This window comes from Pectinophora gossypiella, chromosome 28 (genome assembly GCF_024362695.1).
Source record: "Pectinophora gossypiella chromosome 28, ilPecGoss1.1, whole genome shotgun sequence".
Taxonomy (NCBI): domain Eukaryota; kingdom Metazoa; phylum Arthropoda; class Insecta; order Lepidoptera; family Gelechiidae; genus Pectinophora; species Pectinophora gossypiella.
In genome coordinates this window covers 5,167,440-5,192,473 of record NC_065431.1, presented here as the reverse complement: position 1 = coordinate 5,192,473, position 25,034 = coordinate 5,167,440, and the positions used below count along the sequence as shown (strand labels likewise).

The window sequence follows — 25,034 nt, the reverse complement described above, 5'->3', positions numbered from 1 at the left end:
AGTACCTACCTACCTTTGAAAATGTTTATTTTCGTTCGTTTGAATTCCGAGTCGAACGCGCCTTCTACGTTTTGTGTATTGTGATTTACAAACTGACCCTGGACTGAAATCGGACTTTGATTTGGCTTCATGAAACCTGCTTTCACGTAGCGACACAGGAACAGTGGTTATAAAAAATGCCTGCAGACAATTGTTCTTATTATAATTGTACAAATTCTTCGGAACAGAAGTCAATGTTCCGTTTTCCGTGGAATGACGTCAACCGCCTAAAAGTATGGCTTGAGAATTGCGGTAAGTAGTTAAACGTTTACTTTTATTTATTTTTAATATTAAACTGCAAAAAGTTATCAAACAAACAATTTGAAAGAATCAATGACAATCAAGACTGGAATAAAATAAAAAGAAATACCTACTTAACATGGTGGTAAAGTTATTGCCACTCCCCCTATTTGCTAGACTATTATTTTGATAATCGGTTTATCATTTGTCACCATTTAGTTTACCATAATTAATGTAATACTTAAAATCAAGCTGAGATCAACAGTTTAGAGCAGTAGAACAGTTTTTTCTGTCTGAAGAACATAATATAATTAGGTATTGTGCTCAATGTCAATTTGGAATTATTAAATTAACTTTTGTACAATTGGGTAATTTAGCATGGCATATAGATATACTAATCAAACTTGAAAATCTTAATTAGTGATTTTTAACATATTCTTACTGGGAACTCAGGGCCTCCAGATTCTGAACCAATTGCTATAACTACTAAAGCACGAATAGTCAAAAACTTGTAAAGTACCTACTATATGCCAATACTGTATGTGATGCATTTATATTTCCAAGTGAACTGTGGAATAAAAGGGACAAAAGTTAAAAAAAGTCAATCAAGTACATAATTATTTCTGAATTTTGGACTGTTTTATTGAACAGTTTATAGACCAGGGCGGTTAAAATACCCACATTGAAGCAATTCATCTAAGTAAGCAATATTGCAGTTTCACATTTGTGCATATAAAAGTAAGTGTGCGATGCAAACAAATGTCAAATAGCAATATTGCTTTCTTAGATGAATTGCTTTGATGTAGCCATTTTGACCCCCCAGATATCTACTTACACATTTACTTTTAATTTAAGTTGAAAATAAATAAAAATAAAACATTAATTTATTTCTTCTTATACAGTCTTAATAGATACCTAAGATAAATTACTATCTACCAAACCTACAGTTTTATACCAATTTCACACATCGGGACTGTGTACAGAAGCCAGGAACCCAAATGAGGTATACCTAGTATCTTGGTCTCGCTCACGCCTGACCACCTTTCAGCAGGTACCAATCTATACATACATTATGTATAGGTAGGTACCTACAAGAACTTAATAAGACATGTCAAAAGTTGCTGTATTAGTGGATTCTGCCTCTGTGTATTATTGATTAGAACATTAGGCTTATGATCTGGAGGTCCGGATACTGTTCCTGATATTATCAAAATTACTTTGTGAGATTATTCATCACAAATCAAATATTTTTAATGATCACAAACAGTTAGAACATACAAAAATTTATGCAACATACCTACTACAGTACAAATGGGAGGCCTGTTTAAGCAATTTCTTCCAGGCAACCACTACCAAGATCCAACCATTAATCTTTGTTTAGTTATGACAATGCGGACTAAGTCACTTATTTGTCCGAAAAAGTAAGAGTAAGCTTTGCTTCAGATATTATATAGTTGGTCCGGGCTACCACCAAAACGATTACCTCCTGTTATTTGAGGGTAGAGGGTAGAGATGATCCAGCAGTGGAACATCTATAGGCTATTTATGTTTTATTGAACATTATATTCTTTTCTTGTAGGTAATATGAACATTGCCCACTTGCCTGCAGAAAATTTGCGGTCAAGGTATTTATGCATTGACCATTTCAATATCAAGTATGTAAGAAATGAGACTGGTCATAGAAAAAGACTCCAGAGAAGTGCAGTTCCAGAACCATATCAGACTCAAGACCTTCAAAATCGCTCAAGCACTTCCTCACCAGGTAAGCACAATTAATTTGTCAAGTTATTACCTACAATTGGGTAGGTAGGTACTTACCTACCACCGAATTAATAATACAAATACAATCAAATTTTTATTGTAGTTTAGGTACCTATTGCTTGAATATCTACATAATATTGGGTTTTAGTATAGTGATAGTGAGTTATTACGTGAATGATACCTACCGACCTTGAGTTTTTTGAAATGTTAGGTACCTAGCTAATTACAACTTACCTACTACTTAGATGTAGACAAGTTAATGTAGGTACCTACCTACCTAGTTAAATGTTTAAAGTAGGGGATAGGTTGTTTGTATGAAGTGTCCGGGCTGTGATGATAGTTAGGTTCGATAGGTGCCTATAGACATCTCGATTCCGAACCATTTTCAGTAACTAAACTATAATAAAGCCGTATTAACATAAATTGTAGGGTTTAAAATTATTAAAGACGTAAAATATTATGAAAACAGAAATTTACGACTTTATTGTACCTATACCAAGATACCTACCTACTATCTATAATACCTACTTAATACCCTAATAGGTAAGTTAGGTAGCTATAGGTAGAAAAAGTAGCTTTTCGCTTTCAACTTTACGCAGACGGCGATTGTCGTAGATGCGTAGGTAATGTAACCTACCATAACGTAACCATTTGTTTAAGTCTGAAGAGGTAACAAACATATAGGCAGATTTACCTACATACCTACTACGCATCGCATCGCATCGGACCTATCATTTGCGTTTGCGCGACTCAGCCAGTAGGTAGGTACCTGCCTACCTACAATCGTAATAACACGTGACCTCGCGCAACGCAACAAGCCAGAATGGATCTTATCTTTATAATGACATAAAGTCTATAGTTGCTCGACACACGTAATTGAGACGTAGTTGTTTACAATCTTGTACAAAACAGTGCACCGCGCTTACAGGGCTTATAGGTATATATTATAGCGGTTATTAAACTACCCAAACGCGATGCGTCGAGATTACTCGAGATCGCGGGCTCGGGCATCGGGATCGGGCAGTGTTATAATAAATAGTTTATTGGTGGGCGACCCACGATTTCGTCATACATTTTATAGGTAGGTAGGTAGGTTACATTGGTACACACGATGACCTGACGCATCGTGTGTGGCAGATGAATCGAGTTAATGTAGGTAATAAAGCCTTATCATTCCACTTACTTAAGTAGGTAGGTACCTACTATGTTTGTGGCTCTTTAACGCAAAACCTATACCGCAGCGTAGCCAGACGAGATAAAAAACGTAAACAAACGGACCATTAATGAGTTACATTGCGATAACCAGGGATTATAATCTCTGTCCTTATCACTCGTACGCGCAGTTATGGCGTCAGTTAATCAACGACAGCTGTCGTTGTGTTTCGTGGTAGGTACAGGAAAGCAATCGGTACCGCAGCTGTCAACATTTGGACCGCCATTTTATGAACAAGTTCATTTCTATTTTCTGTTTGGATTGCGTTCGAAGTGATACATATTTTTTCGTCCCCGTATTTACCTACTTAGATTTTGTTCTTATTATTCCGTTTCTGTTACTTTTAATTTTAATTTTTGCTAGTATTGTGAGTAGTTGTTGATTTAAACACAGTATTGACAACATGATTGATAATACGATAGATAGTTTTATCATAAACACAGCTGACTCGGACTCTTCCGACGAATCATCTTTGTCTCGTACAGACGACAGCGATTAAAATTCGAACTCTATGATAATTTATTCAAATATAAATGTTTTGAACCTCTGAAACTTTGTTTACATTCTATATCTCGTCTGGTTGCCTTTAACACGTCAGTAATCTAATCATTATTTTTATTTAATTTTAAGTTATATCTGTCATTATTATTTTTTATTCTATCTGTCATTATAATAATATTATAAAACAAAGCTCCCACGCCATTCGCTCGTCTGTTTGTTGGCGGCTAACTCAAAAGAAAAAAAATAATATTGACAGATATAACTTAAAATAAAGTTAGATGTGTTTACAGGAATTAGCACCAATGTCATGACTTATAAGAAGTGTTATATATTTTTTTCTTTGAGCTTCTATATTTGCAACTTTTTACCACGCACTTCGCATGTTGCCAGTTCGGCGCCTAATCGCGCACCGCAGAGAAATACTGTCACTCACGTCGCTATATTAACAGTAACTTTGCGTCCCACTTTTTGAGCGCTGATGTTCAATCTATGTCCGAATAAAATCAAGACTAGTGGGAGCTTTCATCGAAAAAGCTGCCTAATGGTTTTGAGATATAACAAAACAATGTATTGTGGAATTTTATAAGTACCTAACTATGTCTATCTTTTAGGAATCACTTATCATACACATTTTATTTAATATTTATAAAATGGCTACGTTAATACGTTAGTTACCTACCTACTTTAATGAATGTTATAATTGCCCTTTTCTTCCTTTATGTTAGGTATGTTACCTCCAACAACTTTGCTTTACATTCACCTTTTGGGGCCTTTGGCGACTCAATCATAACCCTGACACTAGGGTTGATTAGGCTGGTATTCCACCCACGACAAGAAAATAAGATTCACGACATTATTTAATACAATTTTTCTTTTTAGGTTCATCAGGTACTTTTTAAGTACTGACACCGAAAAAGGTGTACAAAAATAAACGGCTTCGCGACTGCGAACTTGAAGAGCTCGTGGAGCCGCCAGCAGTAGCATACCAGTTTAACACGCCGAAGAGAAGACGGTTGTCAATTACTGAAGACACGTCAAAATGCAAAGTATTAAAAAAGAAATTAGTATTGTATCTAACAAAAACAAAATGTAATACCTTTTGAATTAAAGAAGTAGTTTAATTGAATATTTATTGTATTTTCATTCTAGTCATTAAAAAAAATCCAACTTCATTAAATTTGATAATTTTAATAATCAAGTAGGTATCTTAATTATTATAAACTAATACTATTTGTATATAATATATTTGTTGTAATGAACAATTAATTATTTATAGTTACTTTAAATGATACCTATCTATGTAATGGAAAGGGGATAGTAAAATAAAAAAGACACATTTCTATTGTTTAGTTATTTATTCAAAACCATACAAAAACTCAGTTGAATCAGAAAGGCTGGATCAGTGTTTTTCCCAGGAAAACCTAGGTAACTATTTGGTACTCAACTAAAACTCATTTAAACAGGCACATTATTGCCAGATTCACATTCGGCTGTTTGTACATCCTTTCCTTTACTACTTGGGCCACATTATCTTTCCACTTATATTATCTTGACTCAACCAGGGTACTCGCTACATTATGTTACCTACAAATGAAAATATAATAGTTATTAAAAGAGCACATTAATTTTGATCGGCAATGATATTCAGAACAAAACATTTCTACCACCCATCAGGTATTATAGGCATTAGTTTATCTATGTATCACATAAACATAAACAGCCTATATACGTCCCACTGCTGGGCACAGGCCTCCCCTCAATCAACCGGAGGGGGTATGGAGCATACTCCACCACGCTGCTCCAATGCGGGTTGGTGGAGGTGTTTTTACGGCTAATAGCCGGGACCAACGGCTTAACGTGCCCTCCGAAGCACGGAATCATCTTACTTTTTCGGACAATCAGGTGATTCAAGCCTGAAAAGTCCTTACCAAACAAAGGACAGTCTCACAAAGTGATTTCGACAATGTCCCCATCGGGAATCGAACCCGGACCTCCAGATCGTGAGCCTAACGCTTTAACCACTAGACCACGGAGGCTGTTACGTTGTGCTGTTGTGTTGTGTGTGTGTGTTGTGTTGTGTTATGTATCACAGATAGTATAATAACATAACATAAGCAAGATCTTGCATCCCATTGAGGTAGTCAAAGTAACATTCATCACAAGATGAACTGAGCACACGCACCTCACAAGCTTTCTGTTGGGCTAATGATAGGCCGTATCGCTACCTATAATGGTCGAGCCAACTGTGCTAGATGTGAACTGTTTAAAATAAATTAATGCAAGTCCGGTACCAGGGTTTGAACTGGTGTTCATCGTTTGAGATGCAAACAAGTGTACCATTATGACCTATTTTATATTAGAGTAATAGTGACTATATAATAATAGTAGGTATATTGCAATGTATATACACCTTGTGTGCCAAAACTCTGCTCTGTCCGCCCTGAGAAGGAGACTTAAGGAGAGTAAGTGTGAGTTAATACTCTCTTATACCAATGAGTAGATTGGTGGAATGGAGTAGTAATAGTAGGTTCTATTTTTTACATTTGGACACATGGATGACCTATTACGCATGTAATCCGATGAGTTTGAAATTTATCTACTTTATTGAACATTTAGATATTCGGGCTCAAAGAAATGGGTTAATGGGATAATAATTTAAGCATACATACCTGGCATAGTGCGATTCTCATTTATGCAGAACAGAACAGAAGTCAAGATTAAGTTTTCACTATAATACCTACAACTCCAAAGAAAATATTTTTCTTTGAGAAGTAGTGTGGCTTTCATGAGGTAGACTTTTATCATATTCATCACTTGGTCATGGTCAGAAAATTGTTGATATGTGGTTCTAATAGCCTTTGCATGTCATTCTTCACAATGGTTATCATCGTCTTTAGAGATCTGAAATAAGTTACAGGCTTAAATTCACAACACGCTCACTGCCTAACTAGACTTATTTAACTTTTTTCAACAAACAGTATATTATGATTTGTACCATAGATAGGTGACAGCTACACAAAAAAAGTATCTACTACATACATACTTATACTCACGCCTGTAATCCCGATTAGGCTGGGCAGAGCCACGATTAAGCAGAGACTAATTTGGAAGCACTTTATACAAAGTCCTCAGGTGCTTAACCGGTGGTCCAATGTAATGATTCATCATGCTAGAAAAGACTTGTCTTTTATAAAGGTTCTCCTCAGTCGGTTTTACGAAACGCCCGGGATGATAAGGGACGATTGCGTTCTAGGTAGGACCTTAGCTATGTTTTTAATTAAGTATCTTCCAGTTTTAGTAACTAATTAGATACTTACAGGAGTTGGAGATATATTTTTGCCAATACAAAATGAAGACCACCAAACATCAGAAATAATCGTATGTCAACTAACAACTGTCACCTTGACAATGTCACAGATCATTGTCACAGATTATAATACTAACATGTCAACGTTGAGAAAAAAAAATCCGTTTGCGCCATCTATTATCTTAATTTTACTCTAACTCTAAGTAATATATTGTGCTTGCAATGACTTGCACTCAGTAAGCTGAAATTTCACTAGATGTCGCTCGATTCGTTCGATCCCATCAATAAATGACCACTAGATGCCGCTAAAAAAAAGGGCGTTTTAGCGGCATCTAGTGGTCATTTATTAGAACTAAAAATAGCCCGAAGAATTGCCCGAGTTAGAACGGCACAGTTTCGTTGTATGACGTGAGGCATCTGTACGTTAGTATTATATGATCTGTGCTTTCGGACAATCAGGTGATCAGCCAATGTGCTAATCAAACTAGGGATCTATTTTTAGTGATGTCCCCACTGGGAATCGAATCCGGGACTTCCAGATCGAGAGACCACCGGTCTACTAGACTACGGAGGTCGTTACCGTTTTAAATATACATAGGAAGCTACTCACCATTCTAGGCATCATGAAGCCACCAGGTGGCGGCGGGGGACGTGGTCCCCCCATCATAGGTGGAGGCGGCGGGGGCCCGCCCATCCCCGGCATTGGGGGCGGCGGGGGACCGGAGCCCATACCTGGCAGCGGAGGAGGCGGAGGGGGCCCGCCGCCGGCTGTGGGGAGGAGTCAGTCTGGAGTCATTTTCAACTCTTCTATGGTAAGTAGGGTATTTGACTGGGTCAAAGTAAAATTATAAAATAGCCAGTCAAAGACGATCAAAAATCAATTTAATTTCATTTTCCGACTTTTTTCGAATTTAATTTAAGAATTAAAAAACAATGCTGACACCTCCTAATTTTATTTTAAGTTATACCTGTCATTTTCTTATCCGCCGAAAAGGAAAGGGACGGATGATTAACCTCCTTGATCCGGGTGAATAAATTAGACATCTCGCTCGTATGCAACCAGTTTGACGTGTGCTGTCGACTTAAGTCTGTTCGGTTATTGGCCATCATAAAATTATGGAAGGGTTTTTTAAATTCCTACCTAAAATTGACGAGATATCCATAAATTTTATGCCTGTCGATTACCCGTCCCTTACCTTTTCTGCGGATAAGAAAATGACAGGTGTAACTTAAAATAAAATTAGGTGTCCGCAGGAATCAGTAAAAAGTTATTGTAATTTAAAACGTGCAGTACTTTTAAACTCAGTTTGTCAGGCTAGCGCATGGCTCATGAATATAGATTAGAAGTGGATTTTGAACTTAAACAGTTAGTAAATAAGACCCACCTGAAGGCATCGGCGGCGGCGGCGGCGCGCCACCCCCTGTAACCATCATGCCATGAACAAACCACATGCAAATATCACATTATGTAAACAAATAAAAATATTTTAAGTGTAAGTGATTTCGATATTTTTATCGCTACTTGATAGTTGTAACAATAAAATATGAAATGATAGTTGTAACAATAAAAGAGGAGCTCGGTGGCGCAGCGGTAAACGCGCTCGGTCTGCGATTGTTGAAGTTAAGCAACATTCACAAAGACCGGTCATAGGATGGGTGCAATGACCACAAAAAAAAAGTTCATCTCGAGCTCCTCCGTGCTTCGGAAGGCACGTTAAGCCGTTGGTCCCGGCTGCATTAGCAGTCGTTGAAAACCACCAATCCGCACTGGGCCCGCTTGGTGGTTTAAGGCCCGATCTCCCTATCCATCCATAGGGAAGGCCCGTGCCCCAGCAGTGGGGACGTTAATGGGCTGATGATGATGATCCAATAGTTTTGTTTTTTATTGAGATCAATTCCACTTGATATTAACTCAGAATCATGGTCTGAATCATCCCCGTCGGTATTCGTTACGATGTCACTAACACCCTGTATAGAGTCTCCTAAAAATTCATGCAACAAAAATAGTTTTTGTCTATCGTAGAAGATAGACATATTTTCATACGTATTTACCACGGAATGGAAAAAAGAGTTAGGAAGGGCCAAGGGAACGTGAAACGCGCGCCATACAAGTATAAATACTTTTGTATGCAGTATCTTACGAAAAGTAATGATAAAATTGCAGCCAATCACATAAAATAAACAGGCAAAGTGACTATGGAACTTGAGAAGCAGTAGATCTATCGTAGTTATCTGTAACAGCCTCTGTGGTCTAGTGGTTAGAGCGTTAGCCTCACGATCTGGAGGTCCGGGTTCGATTCCCGATGGGGACATTGTCGAAATCACTTTGTGAGACTGCCCTTTGTTTGGTAAGGACTTTTCAGGCTTGAATCACCTGATTGTCCGAAAAAGTAAGATGATTCCGTGCTTCGGAGGGCACGTTAAGCCGTTGGTCCCGGCTATTAGCCGTAAAAACACTTCCACCAACCCGCAGTGGAGCAGCGTGGTGGAGTATGCTCCATACCCCCTCCGGTTGATTGAGGGGAGGCCTGTGGCCAGCAGTGGGACGTATATAGGCAGTTTATGAAGTTATCTGTTTGCAGGAGTTGTAGTAAAAGTGAGGGGTTGAACCGGCGACAGCGGTTCTCATACAAAATGCGCGTTAGGGCATTTCCAACCTGTTTCTTCTATTCCGTGGTCCCTGTTAAACCCACAGTGCCCACAACAAAACATATTAGTAATTAACAACAAAACATGCAACCAGAGTCCCAAATAATTAATAAAATAAAATATAACATAATACTCTTTTAAACGCAGCACGATTAGATTTATCTCAAGTGCAGTTTTCACTAACACTGTTGGCTCGACTCGCTCGACTATTATAGACCACCCGATACCGACCCCGCCTGCGTGGTCGACGATTACCCTCATTCAGAGCTTATCGCTTTCGACCCACTAGGGTCGATTAATTTAGTAAGACAGAGATAAGAGATATATCTCTAATCATGCTCCGTTGAAAAGAGTATAGTAAGAAACCTTTTTAGAAGAAATTAAATTAAAAAAAAATTAAAACATAAAACCCACCTGAAGGCATCGGCGGCGGCGGCGGAGGGGGAGGACCGCCCCCTAGAAACACACACCGTTATAGTGCTAGTGCGAGTGAGACGGACATATAAGACAGTGTGTGTGTGAAAGAGAAAGAAGTATATAAGGTAGTGCTCCACCCTTTAGATATGCACTTTAAGTGAGACAGATATATATGACTCTGTATGAGTGTGAGTGAAATGGCAGTATATTTTCTGTTTATAGTGGAAGTGAGAAAGGTAGAATGTGATACATGCTAAGACTAGTGAAACGACAATAGACCAACAAAAAATAAAACCATAAAAATGTTAATAGAAATAAAATTTTGGTAATTTTCCGTTATAAATAAATTATAAATAAAATAAAATAAATTTAACCCTTATTTACGTTACCAATTATAAAATTACAAAATTAAAATTCTAAAATCAATGAAATAATAAAATTCAACTTTTAAAAAGATTAAATAAATTATAGGTCGGAAATTCGATATTTACATAAACTTGATGGTCGTACAATTCGTACATATACAGGGTGTTAGTGGCATCGTCTTTTTAACTCAGCATCATGGCCTAAATCAGCCCCTTCAGTATTCGTTACAATGTCACTAACACCCTGTATATACTCATTCTGGGTTAATATCAAATGGAATTTTCCGTCGCAAAATTCATGATTTTTTTTTACTTTTTAAAATTATTTTCAGTTCTAGATACTTGGGCGATGGAAAATTCCACTTGATATTAACTCAGAATAATCAGCTGAATCATCCCTCAGAGTTTTCGTTACGACGTCACTAACACCCTGTATACCTTGTTTTAAGTCTACGCGGTTATTATCATAATTAAAACACATAATAACGGGTTCTTACGGCGTTCATCCCGTGATCATGGCACTTGCAACAGTGTAGAAATATCGGGTCTCATATCCCCATTTTAAACGCGGTAAGAACCCGTTATTATGTGTGTTAACCCTGTACTTATACATCAATGGGTATTATAATATGATGGACTCACCCCCAGGCATAGGTGGCGGGGGCGGAGGCGCCGGGCCTCCAGGACTGCCTATTGCCTGTAAACACATAACACAGCGTCACGTATGTAGCCCAGTTGGTAGAACGCTTGCCTCTCACTTTGAGGTCGCAGGTTCAAAACCCGCACAGGCCTAAACTAATGATTGTCGAATTCGTTTTCGAATTAATGTTTGGATCGTTAATGATTATCACGTGCTCAACGGTGAAGGAAAACTTGAGGAAACCTACATTCCCGAGAAATGCATTTTCGGAGGTATGTGACCTAACCTGTATTGGGCTGGTATTCCCTTTGCGGGTTGGAAGGTTAGACAGGCAGTCGCTTCTGTAAAAAACCGGACCTGTTAAAATACTAAATAAAGACAGATCTAAAAGTAATGAAAAACATTTTCTTTTTTGTATTAAAACTTATTTATGAAATTTAATTGAGAAAAACATAATAACAAGTCCGGCATTTTGTCAGGTTTTTCTATGACGTCACAGTGTGCTTTTTCATATAAATTCCATAGTAATTTCGTGTTTTGACGTTTAGTAAAAAGTATGTGATTTGACTAGAACAGTTGGAAACTAGCCTATTTGGGTATTTTCAAGGTTGGAGTGAATAGGCACTATTTCTTCTTCTTATAGGTGGAATACCAGCCTCATCAACCCTGGTGTCAGTGTGATTATTGAGCCGCCAAAGGCCCCTGACATGGCTCATGCGTGCCTATTTCCACCACCGTCTTCTTACCTTGGCGATAGCAGCGATGTTGGAGTGGCTGAGGCCAGCGGCGGGCGCCTGCTTGAGGCGGCCCTCGAGGTGGGCGGCGCGCGCCTCCGCCTCCTGCCGCGCCGCGATGGCCGCCTCCAACTTCGCTTTCAGCTCTTCCACTTTACGTTCTTCTTCTGCACGGGATTTTTCTAGAACAAAACAAAAAACGTTTATTATCTTGTAAACTGTGATTTTACAAAAAAAAAAAAAAAAAACACTCTAAAATTAGAAAGTTAGTGGTCAGTTATAAATTAGTGTTACGGTTGCTGGTTTATGGCATTTTGCGAAAATGGCAATCTGCGAAATTGACATTTTGCGAAAGGGACATTTTGCGTTAAGGGATATTTTGCGAAAAGGACAATTTACAAAAGAGACATGTTGCGACATGGACATTTTGCGAAAGGGTCATTTTGCGAAATGAACATTTTGCGATTGGAAAATTTTTAAATAAGAAATGAACAGTTTCCAAGATATATAAACATACCTATAAGTCCTTCTAGGAGTGGCTGAACGTCGATGTTGAATCTTTGCGTCGCTCTAAAGTCTGGGTCGTATCCGTTTTTATGAAGCACTATTTGCGTCACACATTCTTCTATTAATTTGTAGTACGCTGGCCTGAAAAAATTAAAAAATAAATTCCAACACACTTCACTTAGTTAACCGACTTTCGGATATACAGGGTGTTAGTGACATCGTAACGAATACTGAGGGGGATGATTCAGACCATGATTCAGAAATTTAATGGTAACACTTACGTTATCAATGGCGGCTTGTCATAGGATTGACCATACCTGGTTTTCTTATACAATGAATTTAAGAGCCACGCTCTTGTTGGTGTAGCATTCTCCATTCTTATCTATCAAAGGCCAATTCTTTCACTTCCTTATAAGACACGACCATCGCCTTCTCTTTAATTTGTTCCATGGTCTTTCCCTTCCTCTCTTTCCTTCTATGTTCCCTTACAGAATAATTAATTATACATGATTTTACCTGATGAGTTCATCATCTCTGACGAATAGTAGGTGTTGCAGTATGGACAGCAGGTAAGGTTCCGATGGAGTATCCATTACTATGTTCTTCACCAGCTCGTAACATTCGTTCGCGTCGTTGAAGTCCACTCTGTCAAACAAATTAAAAAATAGCACTATTTTGGCGGCAAGAATGTTTTCGGGGTACCGAACTGAGCATAGTACCCCGCTAGCCACAAGTTAGTAGTGTGACTAGGGATCGACGATCCGACAGTGTTGTGTTGGAAGTTGTATATATGCGTCTTGTTGTGTAAACTTCGATATCGCGTTTCACGACCGCTTGAAGACTGCATTATTGAATGTGGCGCCATTTGTTGCATGTGGGCGGAATTAGGCGGCCAACTAGTTGGGTCCGCTACACTATCATAGAATAAAGAATCATAAAAAACCCTCACCGGTTGGTGTCGGGCGAAATTAACCTAACGAAATGGCTTATGAACAAATGTTTTATAATTTGCAGGAATATTTTGAACATTTAAATAATTTGTAATAAGTATAATTTTCAATAATCTTCTTTTCAATGTACCATTTCGTTTTTAATATTTGTACGCCTGCATTTATTTTTATTAAATTTATTTTACTCAAAACTGTATACTCTAAGTTTAATTAAGTAAATAAATAAAAAAAAAAATGTGTTCTCGCAAATAAATTGATTTGATTTGTATGTGTGTACCTGACATCATCAAACTTGGCCAAGAACTCGTCCTGATCAGCCGCTGCATGAGTGTCGAACACATTCATTTGGATCTGTCGTGCGCCTTCCGCGCCTGCGCGTAGATCGTCTGCAAGAACAAACTATACGTTAGAGAAGATACCTGAGGGGCTTAGGCCACATCAAAGCAATTCATCTAAAAAGCATATAAAAGTAAGTGCGTAATGCAAACAAATACCAAATAGCAATATTGCTTCTTTAGAGGAATTGGTTTGATGTGGCCTTTTTAACACCCCTGAACTTTTTCTCTCGCGTGGGTTGTGAGGTGGATGACCAACCTCATGAACCCTGGTGTCAGGGTTATAATATTATTGAGCCGGCAAAGATCATCCTGGGCATGATCGCGGACCGGCTCGACTGTTGCTGTGTGAGTCATTGCTGCGTCTTCTCCAGGGGGTGTGGAGCAGGGATGACTTTGCGATGAAAAATTCCACTTGATATTAACTCAGAATACTGACCTGAATCATCCCCCTCAGTATACGTTACGTTGTCACTTACACTCCGTACAAGTACGTACAGGTAGCCGTACAAGTAGGTATGGGTGTTAGTGACACTGTAACGAGTATTGAAGAGGATAATTCTGACCACGATTCTGGGTTGATATCAAGTGGAATTTCCTGTCATGAAAATTTTAGTTCGATATTTTTGCAATGGAAAATTCCACTCAATATCAACTCAGAATCATGGTCTGAATCATCCCTTAAAGTTTTCGTTACGATGTCACGAACAACCTGTATGTCTGATGTAAGGCATACACACTCACCGATTAGATCCTGAAGACCTGTTCTCATGAATTCGCTCCGCAGATGTATCCTGAACTCTAACTCCTCTGGCTCCGTGATGATCGCGTTCATAAGCTGCATACAGCCCGTCTGAAAATTGAAATGAACATATGTATATACACACACACACACACACACACAAACGACACACACACTTTAAGAATTAACTCTGTCTGTCTTCAAGGACTTAAAATGAATTTTAAGCTTCTCATTTGTTTTTAATTTAGTGTCTACAACTGTATAAATGCAAGGTACAACAATGCTGTGTCATCCGGGGCGATGACCTATAATACAGGTTTCCACCTAATATAGGCATCGAATCTCCACAAAGAGATGCTGTACTCTTAGCTATAAGTCAATTGTTACTGTATTTGTCTTTTTGTGGTTCTAATAAACTTTATTGTGGCTGGTCGCTGGGTTCGACTGCACGCACTTACATATCAGTCAGTCAGTTGTCAGTTCCCTAATAACGAGAGTACGTGGCAGCGCCAACAGTCTTCTAAGAATCGTAGCAGAGAGGATGGATGGCCCATTCTGGAAACACTGGGTTATGACTCACGTGTTACCTATACGCCGTGTGGCCAAGTAATGTCATTTAATTTAATATACTAACATAGTTCGTAAGTCTCTATTGTTTAACTAACATTATATGGATGCAGAATCTGAAATAAATATTTTATTATTATTATTATTATATCTGCTCACAGCATCGGTGACTCGAACCTATCCCGTGTAGCTGATTATTATTATTATGGCGAGCCACTTTCGCCAGCCGTCGTAATTGCTTCCAGAACCTTCTAGAACACTAACTCACCTTCAAGCTCTCAGGCGCCTTCGCCTCCAGACCCTCGATGATGGGCAGCAGCCGTGGCTTACGGTGCGACTCGCCGGCCATTGTGATTGCTTCCAGAACCTTCTCGTGGCCGTTCGGGATCAGGCATATTGCAGCTAACACCTAGAATGGGCAGAATTTGTAATGAGTAAAAATCTACGAATAAAAATATACTATTTTATTGCTATGAAATGAAAAAAGAAATATAAGTCTACGCGCATTATTCGTCTGAATAAAAGTTTAATCAATTTATAATCCAGTTTTTACTGAAATATTATTTTCCTGTTCTTCTTTAATTTTTCATATCCCGACGTTTTGCTAATATAATAATAATAAAAAAGTTTATTTAGGTAAAATCTACGACACACATATACATTTACAACATTAAAATATACACACATTACATTAATATTCAGTTGGAAAACATAAAGGTATATGGGTGCCGCAGTTCACCAAAAAACGCCAGGGTTCAGTGAAAATTTACCCAGAGGGCAACACTGATTTCCAACCCACGCCGATCGGTGAAACGCGAGTACCCGTACAATATATATTTTTAATAAATAAATAAATAAAAATATCGCATATCGACATTACGAAATTGGTATTCTGTAAATTGACCCCGAAAATACGAACATGGATCGAATGCCCACCGAGTGACTCAATATAGTTGACGGGGATCATCAGGTGGTTGTTAAACGAATTGGGCATTTCACGAAAGTAGTTATTTTGCTAATAAGAAATTTCTCAAAACACCCGGTTTGAAAATTTGGCATTTTGCGAAGTGGGCGTTTTGCGAATTTGTTAACTTTGCCTCACCTTGGCGGCCTCGAGCGCGATGTGCGGCTTCCTGGCGTCGAGACTGCGTGCCAGCACGGGTAGCGCCTCGCGGCACTCGAACATGGACCGAATGCCCACCGTGTTATTCAAAATGGCCGACAGACACCTGATGCACTCGTACTGAACGCGGTCGTATCGGGAGTCGCTAGGAAAAGAGTGAAATAAGTATAAATCATAGCTGTAATGATCGAGTCAACTGTGTTAGTGGAGCGGTAACGGTTTACTAAGAAAGAGACGTGAGATGTTTACTCTAACCAGGCAAGTTGAGAGGCGTGCAGTAACATCCGTATTCAAAGATGTCCACTCGCCTCTTCCTCCACTCGACTCGGCATCAGCATTTTTGTATTTTAAAACGTATACCCTCCTTGAGAGAACCTTCTAGAATCTTCCAGAAATCACCAGAAACTTCGTTGGCCGCCGCCGAGTATACTACATTGACGTTCTCGACTTGAGGCTTTTACTCACTGGAGTATGGAATGGTTGAGCCAACTGTGTTACTGAACGCACTTAAGACAAATTCATTTCCTTAGCATTATCTCATTTTTCACTAGGTCCGCTTACCTAACCTGAAGATTTGACAGGTCTGGATTTGTACAAATGCGACTGCCTGTCTGACCTTCCAACCCGTGAAGGGATAACCAACCCACTCCAGGTTAAGTCATATACCTCCGAAAATGCATTTCTCGGGAATGTGGATTTCCTCACGTGATAATCATTTATAATCCAAACACTTAAGATAAATTAATACGTACATTATAAGCTACATTTAGGAATTATGTAGACGAATTTATGTATTATTAAAGTTCACAAAGCAACATACCGGTAATATCCAAAACCACTGAATGCATGTAAAAAAAGGTAAACAAGTTAAATACGACATTTTGTCTATGAGTGTTACAACACAGACATTTCTACCCAATTTAGCTAGACTACCTCTGCGAAGTAGACGTGTACGAAGACCACCTACTCTCATTCTTTCTCTCTTACACGCTCTCCATCTCTCTTCCTCCTATCAAATTTAAAGACCACAATATTGGACGCTTATAATTTCTCTTCGCTTTTCTCACTTCGATGATGGATCTCATAATCAGTTTAGAACCATTTGGGGTTGATGGTAACAAACGTACATAAGGAGCTAAGAATTGGAAGATCTCACTTGAGAGCAGAGATACTGCGTGACTAAATCTCATAACTCCTACCAGTCCCGCCATGCATGGATAGCTGGAAGAGATCTCTCTTAGAGATAAACCCACCATTTGTTATACATTTTCATTAATTTAAATTTTATTTTTAAGGCCGCCATTGGCCATGTGCCTAGTTAAGTCTCTCTTGTAACTATTTTATTCATTTTGGTGGTTTCTTTCAATTCAATTCATTTATTTGCAAATAACCAATCATATACATCAGATGCAAATTAATATAAGATAATTAAGGTTACAATAGGTATAGCAATTTCAATTTTTACATTTTCCCTCGCCTTATGGTTGTCTGGAAGAAATCGCTTTAAGCGATAAGGCCGCCATTTGCCATGTACCTAGTTAAGAGACTTTCTTTTTTTTGGTGCATTAAAGTATATTTGTATTTCATTGTCTATTTCCTACTCCAGACTTGCCATATTAAGGATATTAATTGGGTTAAAAACGCTACATCGAAGCTATTCATCCTGAGGATACGCCATCAAGGAATGCACTCACTTGGTATAGCAGAGGTTGAGCGTGTGAAGCAGGCAGCCGATGCCCTTGGTGCCGAACTCCTCTATCCAGGACAGCGGGTTGTTGGTTAGCGCTATCCGCAAGTTCTCCAGGCAGCTGTGCAGCTTGCTCACTGACAGCTCTGGCTGGTTCAGGTACGACACGTAGTCTGAGGGCTTCTCGAATTTTGATCTGCCTTCCTGTAAATGTAGGGGTTTTTGGGTTACAGTAAAAATTTAAATGTTCCTCAATTGTGACCATATGTTGTGTTATGTGTTTTTAGGTAAAACATTGCATGCCAAGTAGATATCATGGGCGTTTATGTGGGCATTTTGCGAATAGACATTTTGAGGAGTGGGCATTATGCGAAATGTGCGTTTTGCCATTTTTGGGAAATGGGCATTTAACGACATTTTGCGAATCTCATATCTGTCTTTTTCTCTTTCGTTATCAACTGACTACCTGACTCAATCATCTCTCTGGCGTTATCCAGTTTTTACAGGGTCCGCTTACCTAACCAGAAGGTTTCATAGGTCCGGTTTTTTACAGAATTGACTGCCTGTCTGATCTTCCAATCCGAAGGGAAAACCAGCTCAAAGCCAGGTCACATATCTCCGAAACGCACTTTTCGGGTACGTGTGTTTCCTCACGATGTTTTCCTTCACCGCTGAGCACGTGATAATAATTTATGATCCAAACATGAACTCGAAAAGAAGTTCCAAAATGATTGGTTTACGCCCGTGCTCGGATTCAAACCTGCGACCTGAACGTGAGAGCCAATCGTTCTTCCAACTGAGCTACCCAACGGCTCCACAACGGTCAATTCAGGTGCCAATACGGGCACTTGAATTTATTCATATAATAGTTGTACCAACCTGCGTGTTGACGAATTTGTAAGCCACGAGCATCTTCTTCTTCTGGTCTCGGGAGTACTTCCGGAGTGGAGCCTTCTTCTCCTCACTGAGATTCATGTCCGACTGAAACAGGTAAAGTTTATCTTTGAACATTTTGTTACCGGTAACAGCCCAGACAGTAATGGCAGTGGATTTGTCATGTCCTTAGAATACCTATGGAACACAAGGTTTCTGGAGATTTTTGGAAGGTTCTAGAAGTATACGGACCAGCATCTCCTCGAAGCGCCGCAGCAGCCGCGTATCATCCAGCACGTCTATTTAAATGGTATACTCGGCGACGCCCGGCGAAGTTTCTGGAGATTTCTGGAAGGTTCTAGAAGGTTCTTGCAAGTAGAGTATACGGACCAGCATCTCCTCGAAGCGCCGCAGCAGCTGCGTGTCATCCAGCGTCTATCTAAATGGGATACTCGCCGACGGCCGGCGAAGTTTCTGGAGATTTCTGGAAGGTTCTAGAAGGTTCTCTCAAGGAAGGTATACTGACCAGCACCTCTTCGAAACGGCGCTGCAGCTGCATGTCGTACAGCGCGTCTATCTAGATGGTGTACTCGGCGTCGGCCGGAGAAGTTCTGGAGATTTCTAGAAGGTTCTAGAAGGTTCTTTCAAGAAGGGTATACAGACCAGCATCTCCTCGAAGCGGCGCTGCAGCTGATTGTCGTCCAGCGCGTCTATCTTGGTGGTATACTCGGCGGCGGCCGACGGCTCCTCGTCGTCGGCGCGGGGCTCCGCGCGGGGCACCGTGTCGTACCCGCGCTCGGCCCCGCCGCCGGCCTTCTTGGGCCGCCCGAACCATGTGTCCAGCTGGAAAGAAGAGAATGTTATATTTCAGAAATAGAAATGATTTATTGCGACCATGTGTTCACAATGTGGTGTTATAAAAATACAGAAGTAAGTGTTATAGTATCAACATGGACCCGAGCACTGCAACTGGTAGAGAGGACAGCATACTTAATTATTAGTCATACAATGGCCCTGATTCCTGCAGACACCTCCTAATTTCGTTATAAGTTATACCCGTCATTTTCTTGTCCGAAAAGGAAAGATTACAGTTACATCACTTATAATTAATACGAAGTGGTGTGTTGTGTCAATGATCGCATTAAGTTAGTCGGAAAACTTTCGCGATAGTGTTATTATATGGGAATATTTAATAAAGAAAGTGTACCTATCTATTTTCGCTTCGTTCGTGCCAAAAAGCTGTTTCATAACTCGAATGTTTAAGCGGACTTTTGAGTTAATTTGTTTGGGGTTCGGAGTAGGAGTCTGCTCTGAGAGGGCTTAGGTTTCATCATTCATCATCATCAAGAAAAAATACATAAGACATGGCTCTATGGGCATAGTTCCCTTTGCCTTGCCCTTCGGAGAACTAAAAAAAAACAACCTGTCATTGAAGAGCTGTTGGTCTTCCAAATACCTATTAAATAAATCCCTGCATAGTATAAAACAAAGTCGCCTTTTCTGTCCCTATATCCCTATGTACACTTAAATCTTTAAAACTACGCAACGGATTTTGATGCGGTTTTGTTTAATAGATAAAGTGATTCAAGAGGAAGGTTTATATGTATAATAACATCCATTAAATAGTGAAAAAAACTGTAATTTTTGAGGTTTTTAATGTGATGTCGTAAATAATTTCATTTTTCTCCTCAGCATTGCACCCGAGCGAAGCCAGGGCGGGTCGCTAGTAAACAATAAATAATGTCTAAACAAAGTCGAAGTGAAAGACCTTCGAATTCGACCTGATGAATCAATCGATTAAGAGAATCGATACGGGGCATTGTCCGGAATCGATTACTGAATCGATTCGCCCTTTGTAACAATGCGATGTCGTCATTCCGCCCGATTTGGGTCGAGGGTTATTAATTAGTCGATTGAAATGCCTCTGCGGTTATTATATGACAATAAAGCGCTTCCTTTTCCTTACTTTGTCTATTATTTATACACTAGCGACCTGCCCCGACTTCGTTCGGGTGCAATGCTTAGAAAAAAATGAAATTATTTGCGACATCACATTAAAAGCCTCAAAAATAACAGTATTTCTCTACTATTTAATAGACGGTATTATACGTATAAACCTTCCTCTTGAATTACTCTATCTATTAAAACAATCCGAATCAAAATCCATTGCGTAGTTTTAAAGATTTAAGCGTACATAGGGATATAGGGACAGAAAAAGCGACTTTGTTTTATACTATGTAGTGATACACTTCTCATCAAAATTAATCGAAGCACCTCGCAAGTTTATATTTTGTATATACGTTGTTTTAAGTTTACGCGGTTATTATCATAATTAAAGCACACAATAACGGGTTCTTACCGCGTTTAAGTGGGGATATGAGACTCCCGATATTTCGCGGTAAGAACCCGTTATTATGTGCTTTAATTATTATATTTTGTAAGCACTGACATACAGTATGTCCAAATAAAAATACAAGTTTAAAAACTAAAACTCGATAACGGGAAAATCACGGACTTTTATTTTTATGATTGCGTATGGCAGATAAAAATAAAATATCCTGCGTGGATCATATATCCAGCTGAAGCTCCCCTAACCAAGTCTCTGCCGCATCCGTCACACAATGCAGCCCGGCTATGCCACCTGGGAACCGGTGTAGAGGGCACTCGTTCACTATGTGAGATATGGTTTGATCCGGGTGACCACATTCACAGACTAAAAATATGAAACTAGAAAATTGGTAGGTATACAGGGTGTTAGTGACATCGCAACGAAAACTTTGAGGGATTATTCAGGCCATGATTCTGAGCTAATATAATAGTAATGTAAAAAAACACCGACCGGAAAATCCACTCGATATCAAAGCAGTATCATGGTCTGAATCATCCCCCTCAGTATTTGTTACGATGTCACTAACACCCTATCTACTTGAATGTACTTTACAGGGTGCAAGTGACATCGTTACAAATACTGAGGGGGATGATTCAGCTCATTATTCTGAGTTGATATCAAGTGGAATTTTCCATCGCAAAGTATAAAATTGATAAAAAATTATACATAAAAAATATATGAATTTTGCGACGGAAAATTCCACTTGATATCAACTCAGAATCATGGTCTGAATCATCCCCCACAGTATTCGTTACAATGTCACTAACACCATGATGATAGAAACTCACCGAGAACGGAGATCTCTCCCTAACAAACTCGCCAACCACTTTTATGGTGTCCATATTGACGTAACTTAGTTTGCAACTACTTTTCACAACTTTATTTTATCACTTTCATTTCCAGAAGGTCTAAACTGCCACATCGAAGCAATGTGTCTAATTCCTAACTTTTATTTTATTTCATCATCAGCCCATTAACGTCCCCACTGCTGGGGCACGGGCCTTCCCTATGGATGGATAGGGAGGTCGGGCCTTAAACCATCACGCGGGCCCAGTGCGGATTATTGGTTATTAACGACTGCTAATGCAGCCGGGACCAACGGCTTAACGTGCCTTCCGAAGCACGGAGGAGCTCGAGATGAAAACTTTTTTTTGTGGTCACCCATCCTATGACCGGCCTTTGGGAAAGTTCCTTAACTTCGGCTAGAAGCACAAGAACCAAAACCCCGAAAAAGAAATGTCAAGGTAATGTTTTTAAATTATGTATCCCAATTCCGCTGCTCACCCCAGTAGGAATTACGAGCGTGAACGTGTGTAATTCTATCAAAAAAGTCAATAATAGTATTTTTTTGCTTGACGTGACTTCTTGTAGATTCCCGCATAACATTAACTACTTGGCCGGACAAATGGTGAGCGCTGAGAGCTGTCACCTGCTTATAATCACTGAACCGTGAAAGTAGTGATCGACACAGTTCCCGCGATACACTGAAGTAGTGTGTTCTGTGATGGAATTGAGGACTTCATACATGTAACTAAAAATATATAAACACATGTGCGTTGCTTCGGTTATACTACTGTAGCAGAGTACAAACTCTGCTCATACCGGCCTTTCGTTCTGGCCATCATCATTTAAAATTACGAAATTCTCATTCCATTCCGCATTTCCTTTCATTTTACACTCTTTTGACTCACTGCATCCCCGTGCTTCATAAAAACAACAAGTATATTACACTGTTTGGAGCCGTGCCCTCGAATTCTTGATTCTTTTGTGAAGTGTGTATATTGTGAACTATGCCACTCAGATTATTAGATGTAAGTAACTGGGAGTGAAGAGCGATGCCTCCTAACACAGACTTTGTAGTCTAAAAGGAGTCATCATCATGTAAAATAAAATTGTAACTTTGTTTTAATTAATAAAGACATTTCATTTCATGTATATTCCTATCCTGTTTGTGAAGTTGGATTACCAAACCCATCAACCCTGGTGTCTGGGTTATTACTCATGTAACGACTACGTACTTACATCTGTAAGTAATTACCGGGACCAACGGCTTAACGTGCCTTCCGAGCCCATCCCAATAGGGGGATAAAAGGATTAGCTAAGGTTCGAACCCGAACCTCCCGGACTTAAGTTTCATATGTCTAATTATATTATCATTTATTATGAAAGTTTATATTGAAAGTTACGCGGCGCATTGGCGCTTCTGCACTGTGAAATCGTGAAATGTAAATAAATAAATTAGAAGAAGAAAAAATATTCTTTTACGCTGTAGACCTACTGAAGTAACTCACACAAAATGAGGTTGTAAACAAAAATAACACTTCACGTGAGGTAACTGGCGAATCTCCCGAAATAAAAAAAACAAGTGCGATGCACTTGGCGATATATTTAGCGGTGATAAAACTACAGATGCTAAGAAATAATGTCACACAGTCTTCTTCTATCGTGGGGGTTGTGAGGTGGATTACCAACCCCATCAACCCTGGTGTCAGGGTTATTATTGAGCCGCCAAAGGCCCCTGACATGGCTCATGTAACGACTACGCACTTACATCAGTAAGTAGTAACCGGGACCACCAGCTTGACGTGTCTTCCGAAGCACGGATAATCTTACTTTCGGACAATCATGTGATCAGCCTGTAATGTCCTAATCAAACTAATCACAAAGTGATTTTTGTGATATGTCCCCACCGGGATTTGAACCCGGGACTTCTGGGTCATGAGCCGTGAGAACGCTCAAACCACTGGACTACGGAGACCGTTACCTGATTGTCTGAAAACGTAAGATGTATAAAATGTAATATGTCTCTAGTAAGTTTTTGAAATAGACTACTTTGGGAGCCATCCCACTCGCGTCAGACAGAGTACTGCGGGGCGGAAGGCAAGAGGGAAACCACTGCCCTATTTTTCTCTAAAAAGTACCATGGAGAATGCTACACTGGCAAGAGCGTGGCTCTTAAATTAGTGATGATGATATTTACAGAAGTATATTTTCCTTTGCTTTCCATAATGACTAAAGACATTCAGATAATGGATGCCCTTGGCTTCAATCCAACAAAACATGATAATTTACCTCAAGAAGCTATTATTAAACAAAAGAGCACATTTTAGCATTCACACCTATGTTTATACACATTTGTCAGCGCTGAAATAGGTTGGCCAAATTACCAAAATTATATTACAATACATTGCTGATTCCTGCAGATGCCATCTAATTTTATTTTAAATTATATCTGTCATTTTCTTATCCGCCGAAAAGGAAAGGGACGGGTAATCGACAGACATAAAATTTATGGAATACACGTCAATTTTAAGCAGAAATCTAAAACAACCGTCTAAAAATTACAACCCACACGATAGAAGAATGTAACGTCTTAAACCTATATAAAGATTTTACCTATCTATCTAAATAGTATTGTTCTTAACAATAAAACGTGTTACACGCATACAGCTAGCGACAACTCAGAACACATAACAATACATCACAACACAGCGCAAACGCAAACAAACATGCAACGATTACGATCTATAGATCCACAAAACGATCTACGAGCGGCGCCGGCGGCTGTATACACCGAACTGAGAAACATTGAAACTAATCAGTCGAAAGCCTATAAATGGAATTAGCTGACTTCTAATCCAATTGTAGTTAGTTCATTGGCCTTTTCAAAAATCGACCATAATCCGTGCTCAGTGGTGAAGGGAAAAATAAAAATAATAAAATCTACTTATTTCAGGCATCTAACCCATATTTACATATCAATTATAACATTTTAAAATTAAAATTCCAAAATCTATAAAATAGTAAAATTAAAATTAAATTAGTAAAATATTTAAATAAAGATGAAATAATAAACAATTATAATTAAATAAAAATAAAAAATAAAATGCATTTTATTTGCATCGAAACATCGTGAGGAAACGCATATACCCGAGAAATGCGTTTCGGAGGTACGTGACCTAACCTGTGTTGGGCTGGGTTTCCCTTTGCGGGTT

At 39.1% G+C, this 25,034-nt stretch overlaps 1 protein-coding gene and 1 long non-coding RNA gene across 12 annotated transcripts in view; both read right to left on the bottom strand.

Moving 5' to 3' along the window:
• The window catches only part of LOC126379118 (protein diaphanous), a 65,181-nt gene that overhangs the window by 23,576 nt on the left and 16,571 nt on the right, over positions 1–25,034 (bottom strand). For 5 of the 11 annotated variants that reach the window (XR_007568249.1, XR_007568252.1, XR_007568256.1 and 2 more), the window contains 14 exons: positions 19,314–19,493; positions 18,657–18,758; positions 17,785–17,981; positions 16,070–16,235; positions 15,236–15,376; positions 14,403–14,511; positions 13,601–13,709; positions 12,890–13,018; positions 12,384–12,514; positions 11,879–12,048; positions 11,135–11,189; positions 10,125–10,166; positions 8,447–8,482; positions 7,672–7,829 (listed from right to left, as the gene is read on the bottom strand). Coding sequence is in view for 2 of the 11 variants with exons in the window: in XM_050027732.1 (XP_049883689.1) it covers positions 7,672–7,829; positions 8,447–8,482; positions 10,125–10,166; positions 11,135–11,189; positions 11,879–12,048; positions 12,384–12,514; positions 12,890–13,018; positions 13,601–13,709; positions 14,403–14,511; positions 15,236–15,376; positions 16,070–16,235; positions 17,785–17,981; positions 18,657–18,758; positions 19,314–19,493 (1,725 nt within the window). In the remaining 9 variants the exon portion in view is untranslated. Of the gene's footprint in view, positions 1–7,671; positions 7,830–8,446; positions 8,483–10,124; positions 10,167–11,134; positions 11,190–11,878; positions 12,049–12,383; positions 12,515–12,889; positions 13,019–13,600; positions 13,710–14,402; positions 14,512–15,235; positions 15,377–16,069; positions 16,236–17,784; positions 17,982–18,656; positions 18,759–18,902; positions 18,924–19,313; positions 19,494–21,827; positions 22,560–25,034 lie in introns of those variants that run through there. The other 6 variants (XR_007568254.1, XM_050027733.1, XR_007568253.1 and 3 more) reach the window with 5 other exon arrangements.
• Positions 5,075–7,337, bottom strand: LOC126379299 (uncharacterized). Its single transcript, XR_007568285.1, has 3 exons — positions 7,072–7,337; positions 6,424–6,655; positions 5,075–5,338 (listed from the first exon to the last, which is right to left on the bottom strand). It is a non-coding gene; the product is annotated as an uncharacterized LOC126379299 (long non-coding RNA).